The sequence below is a fragment of the Gracilinanus agilis genome, unplaced genomic scaffold (genome assembly GCF_016433145.1).
Source record: "Gracilinanus agilis isolate LMUSP501 unplaced genomic scaffold, AgileGrace unplaced_scaffold52573, whole genome shotgun sequence".
In the NCBI taxonomy this organism is placed as follows: Eukaryota; Metazoa; Chordata; class Mammalia; order Didelphimorphia; family Didelphidae; genus Gracilinanus; species Gracilinanus agilis.
This window is the reverse complement of record NW_025387547.1, coordinates 4,222-10,039: the sequence shown is the minus strand read 5'-3', so window position 1 is coordinate 10,039 and position 5,818 is coordinate 4,222. Positions and strand designations below refer to the sequence as shown.

General features: G+C 66.3%; 1 protein-coding gene across 1 annotated transcript; it reads left to right on the top strand.

Annotated features, from left to right (window-relative positions):
• Positions 1-92: 92 nt before the first annotated feature.
• Positions 93-3,906, top strand: PMM1 (phosphomannomutase 1; the record flags this gene model as incomplete). Its single annotated transcript, XM_044684534.1, has 7 exons — positions 93-210; positions 444-520; positions 694-785; positions 1,021-1,120; positions 2,092-2,167; positions 2,337-2,452; positions 3,100-3,906. Coding segments are annotated over 7 exons (702 nt in total), but the record flags the coding sequence as incomplete, so codon positions are not given.
• Between the last annotated feature and the right edge of the window lie 1,912 nt (positions 3,907-5,818).

Here is a 5,818-nt window from a genome sequence, read left to right as displayed (position 1 = left end):
CCTCAAGGGCCCCCCACCCGCCTCAAGGGCCCCCCACCTGCCTCAAGGGCCCCATGGTCTCCCTGTCTGTGAGAGACTCTTCTCTCCCCCAGAAAATCGACCCTGACGTGGCGGCCTTCCTCCAGGAGCTCCGAGGCCGCGTGAAGATCGGGGTGGTGGGCGGCTCGGACTACTCCAAGATCGCCGAGCAGCTGGGCGAGGGCGATGAGGGTGAGGCCCTCCCCGGGCCGGGAGGAGCTGGTTGGGCTTGGGCTGGGGGCAAGCGTGCCGAGGTGGACAACGCGAGGGGGCAGGGCAGGGAGGCACCCAGGCCTCTCTGAGCCAAGAGCCGGCACTTGGGGAGCCTCCCCGGATTCGTGAGGAAGCGGGGTGCTCCTTGGGGGGGCGCAGGGCATGGGAGGAGATCCTCGGGTCACCGGCGCCCCTTCCACTCTCGCCCCAAGTCATAGAGAAGTTCGATTACGTCTTCGCCGAGAACGGGACGGTGCAGTACAAAAACGGACGGCTGCTCTCCAAGCAGGTGGGCCGCCCCCACTGTACCCCGGCATTTCCCTCTGGGTCTGCCTCCCCCCTTGGGGGTCCCATCCACCCCCTCCATGCGGCCTGGGGGGGCGGGTGTCTGAGCGGTGGGAGGACCGGAGCAGCCCCCCCCCACTTCCTCACCTGCCCCCTCTGCCCACTGCTGGGCTTCAGACCATCCAGAACCACCTCGGGGAGGAGCTGCTGCAGGACCTCATCAACTTCTGCCTCAACTACATGGCGCTGCTGAAGCTGCCCAAGAAGCGGTGAGGCCCCCCGCTGGCCCCCACCATTGGCCTGGGGGGAGATGCGAGCCTGGGAGGGCTGAGGCGGGAGGATGGACGGGCCGGCTCCAGCCCTGCTCGCTTTTCACCCTCGTTGGACCGAGGAGGCGAGCAGAAGCCGGGACTGGCCCGGGGACCCTCAGCCGGGACGTGCCTGGGGCTGGATTGGAACTCGGGGCTTCTCCGGCTCTATCCTTTTTCTGGCCTCTGTCTGCAGCGGGACCTTCATTGAGTTCCGGAACGGGATGCTGAACGTGTCCCCCATCGGCCGGAGCTGTACCCTGGAGGAGAGGATTGAGTTCTCGGAGCTGGACAAGGTGATGGGGGACCCCAGGCGGGGAGGAAACAAGGGGCAGAGGGGGACCCGCAGCCTGGCTTTTTGCTGCTCCTTACGGGCAGCTCTGTGGCCGAGGCGACGTGTCCAGACCGCAGACGATCCTCGCGTCAGGAAAGGGGCCGGGATTTGAACCCAAGGCCCCGGGCTCTGTAGGAGGCCGTCGCGGGTTAGGTTCTGGGGCCCTTTGGGGGTTGTAGAGGCAGGAGGGCAGATTCTTGGTGCAGGACGGCACAAATAATAAGCGGCACCAAGGATAGAGCTCGAGGCCCCGAGGCGGCACGACTCCTCGTCCCGAGTCTCGCCCCCGCAGCAGCCTCACTTTCCTCATCTGGAAAATGAGCCGGAGGAGGACGTGGCCGACCCGTGCGACATCTTTGCCAAGAAAACCCCAGGCGGAGGCAGCCCGGCCTTAACGCCTGCTGGGGGCTGAGGCCGGTGGTGTTCACTGGCCTCCTTTGTTCTGGGGCAGAGAGCGGGGCCATCTCCTCCTCCCTGCCCGGAAGGGCTCCAAGGCCAAAGGACAGGCCCAGCCCACTGGGAGGGCAGTGGGGGGCCTTCCCCGGCCTGGAGCGTCCTGGGAGGCCCAGGGAGGACTAGGGAGACATTTGTCCCGGGCTGTCCAAGGGCTCTCGTGCGCCCCCTTCTTGCCTCTGGGGTGAACCCCAGGCAGACTCACCTGAGATAAACCTTTTCTAGGGGCCGGGGGCCAGGAGAGCCCAGGACAGCCGTGTGGCCCTGGCCTGGGCACTGAGCCCTGAGGCCTCGGGCTCCTCCTCTGTTAAGTCCCTTGGAGCTCCATGACAGGACCAGGACCCTCTGTCTGACCAGGGGGACGCGAATGGCCGTGTGGCTGGCCTCCGGGGTTCAGAGAGAGCCGGAAAAGAGCCCGAGGCCCCCAGGGTGCCCGCCGCGGCCGCTCCAACAGCGCCTTCCCCTCTGCTCCCTTTCCAGAAAGAAAGGATCCGGGAGAAGTTCGTGGAGGCCCTCAAGACAGAGTTTGCCGGCAAGGGGCTGAGGTTCTCCCGAGGTGTGTGGGCCGGGCTCCCTCCAGGGTTCCCCCGTCTCCCCGGGGCAGGGCTCTCCCGGGCCTCTCAGGGCCAAAGGGAGGCCTTGAGGCCTCCAGTGTCCCCAGAAAGGGGGGCACAGCCCGTGGCTGGGGGGGCACCGCGCACCCCAACAGCTCCCCGCTTCCTCAGGCGGCATGATCAGCTTCGACGTGTTCCCCGAGGGCTGGGACAAGCGCTACTGCCTGGACCGCCTGGACCAGGAGAGCTTCGACACCATCCACTTCTTTGGGAACGAGACCAGCCCGGTGAGTGTCCGGCCCGGCCACTGGCCAGGGTTAGGCCGCTGCCAGGAGACGGGGCCCCAGAGGTCCTCGGGCCGCCCCGGAAAGTGACTTTACCAAGGCCATGAGGCTGTCGTGGCAGAGCTGAGATTTCACCTCAGACCCTCACTCGCCCCCCTGGCATCCCTGCCCGTGGCCAGGGCCTTCTTTAGCCTCTTCCCTTCCGTCTTAGACTCAGGGCTGTGTCCTGGCTCCAAGGCAGAGGAGCGGGAAGGGCTGGGCCACGGGGGTCAAATGGCTTGTCCAAGAAGTGCCTGAGGCCCGGTTGGACCCCAGGACCTCCCTTCCCCACACCTGGCTCTCAAACCCCTGGGCCACCCAGCTGCCCCCAATGGCTACCTCTTAAGGCAGCCCCCTCGAGCCAGTTCACACTCAGGGAATTTTCCTTCTTCTCCAGCCCAAAGAGGCAGAAGGGAGTGGGGGGGCCCTTAACAGGGCACTCATCCCAGTGAGCCCTCCCTCATCCCCGTTGCCATCGTTCTGCCCTCTGGGGATCGGCCCCCTGCCCCGGGCCCCCTGCCTCCCTCACCAGATCCCCAGGAATGCCCCGGATCCTCCAGAGAGGCCGGGGAGGTGGGCCCCTGTCTTACGCCTGCCCCCTCCCTCTACAGGGAGGAAATGACTACGAGATTTACGACGACCCCCGCACGGTGGGCCACAGCGTGGTCTCCCCCCAGGACACGGTGCAGCGGTGCCGGGAGCTCTTCTTCCCGGAGAGCGCCCATGAGGCGTGAGGCTGGCGGCTTCGCCACCGGCTTCGTAGTGTCGGGGGAGGGTGACCCGGGCGGCGGGCCTGCCCCCCTCCCTGCCCCCCCTTTTGCCCCTTCTCCGTAGAGGAAGAGCATCCCCCGCGGGCCTGCTGGGAAGGACTGGGCCGGCGTCCTGGGTCGCTGGGGGCCCGCTGAGCTGTGTCATGTTGGCAGGGACCGACACGGATGTGGGGGAGGGCCCGAGCCGTCCCTCGGGGTGTCCGGCCTAGCTTCCAGAGCTCTGCACCCCGAGCCAGCCCCTCCGGTCACCAGTCTCCCTCCCTGTCGTCCCTCCTTTTCCCCCTCAGGGAGGACCAGCCGTGGGCCCGGCCCCCTCCCTCCTTCTGGGCCAGCCGGGATCGGGCCTGGCGAGCCTTCCCACGAGGCCGGTGCTAGCTCCACTCCTGCATGCCTACGAGCTCCCCAAGGAGAGGGGTTCCACGGCCTCCCCCAAGCCCCCACCCAGGGCTGCCCTGACCTCCGACCCTGGCACTAGGACGGGACGGCCAACCTCACCTAGAATCAATCGCGGTTTGTTTTTCTGTGGAAAAAAATGATTTTTACGCCGGAGCGAACGAATGTTTGTGTGAAAGGAGAGGCCTGCGGGGGGCGGGGGGGCCGAGAGCCCCACTCTGTAGGGCTCGGAGGCTATTAAAGGACAGAAATCCATCCGGCCTGGGCCTGGTCCTTGCACCAGGATTGTGGGTCCGCGGTGCCAGGCGCCTTTCTAGACGAGGCCGCAGGCCCAGGGCAGCCCCCGCAGTGTTTTAGCCGCTAGACAGCCGCAGACGGTCACCGGCTCCCGGATCTCGTGGGGCTCTGGAGGAGTCGGAAGCCTCCCTTCTTCCTAATCGAGCCCCCGGAGCCCGGCTCCTGTCCCCCAGCCAAAGGAAGGACCCCGGAGACGGCGGCCACTCCTAATGTTTATTGCCAGTTACAGAGGTGGACGCCAGGTCCGCTGGGTGGGAACCGCACAGAAGGTCCAAAGTCACATGATGGTTTCTAGGGGGAGAAGAGAGAAGGGGCCGTGGGGAGAAGGGAGGTGCTGTCTTCCCTACACCCCAAAGAGGGTGGGGGGGTCCCCAGAGGGTTGGAGCCCCCCCTTGGCATTCTACCGAGGCAGAGAGGGGAAGAAGAACTAAAGGCCCCCCGGCCTAAACCTGGGGCTTCGCCCAAGAGGGAGCTCCCTCGAAGGGGTGACTGGCTTCCGACCTCCACCCAGGGGCCAGCCCCCAAGGGATCCCGCACACACACTCCCCAGGGGGCCGCTTCTCTGCAGGAGAGAAGAGGGGCTAGAATTGGCTCCCAACAAGAACTCCCAGAGCCCTTTGGGTTGGGGCTGAGGGAGGGCCTAGACTGGGTGGGCGGCGGCCCACTGGGACCTCCAAACAACACTGCCCGTGACTCAGGTGAGAAGGTAGATGCTGGGCACGGTCGGAGAACCTGACTTGGGCTTCTGGGTCCGTTTAAGAGCTCCGTGACCGTGGGCAGGTCATTTCCCTCGTCGAAGGGGACAGCTCCACCTTGCCTCCCCCCTCCAGGGGTGCCTGGCCGGGATCCGCCGAGAAGGCCCTCCCCCGAGTTAATGCCATCTCTAGCCCGGTTCAGGGGTCAGGAAGAAGGCTCGGAAGCCTCCTTGGCGCCCCCTCACCCCAGCCTTCCTTCCCTGATGGAGCCCAACGGGAGGGAGCGCCCCGAGGGAGCGCCCCGGCTCTGCTGGCCCTGGCGTGGGCCTCCCCCGTCCTGTCTGGCCCCCCTGAGCGCACCAAGCCTGATTGGGAGCTTCAGGGGGGCCCCGAAGGGAAGGGCAGCCACTGAAGATGTCGGGGTGCCGGGGTCACCACTACAGATGGTGCGGGCCGGGGGAGGCCGCGTGAAGATGGGGGCACAGTGCTGAGCAGGGCTCTCCCTTGGAGGATGGAGTCCCACGTCCGTCAGGGGAGAGCAGGACACGTGGCCGAGGTGGATGCCGGTCCTGCTTCCTCACCCCCCCTCCTGCCCCTGGATGCTGGGGGGGGAGGGGAGCGCCCGCAAAAACAACCACTGAAGTCCTTTAGCCCTAGTCGCGGGTGGGGGAGGCCTGGGAAGGGGCTCAGATTCTGCCATGCGCCAAGAACTGGTTCTCCCAGGAGTGAAGGGGGCGAGTGTCCACCTGGGATTCTAGGCAGAGGCCTCATGAGGAAGCCATGGAAGAGGCTGCCGTGTTTGCTCTCTTCTGAGGAGGAGGGAGGACGGCGTCCCGGGAGTCCAGGGACAAGAGGAGTGGGGGGCCGGCCGGGAGGCGGGAAGTCTCTCCCACAGCTTGGACAAGGGTACGAACAGGGGAAAAATAACAGACATACACACATGGATGAAAAGCTCTACCGGCCTGGGAGGGGGCCACGCTCTGTCTGTGCAGCCGCAAGTGCCGGAGCTGGCACTGGGCTGCCCCTGGGCTCTCCCCCAGCTTTTTTCCTTCCCTCCGAGTTCTTCCCCAACCCCAAGTGGGCTCCCCCTTACTTGCCCCACCTCCCCCAACTCGGGAGAGGTGGGCTCGACCCAGGGGGCCCCCTTCTCCCCCTCCCCTCCCCCGAGCTGCAGC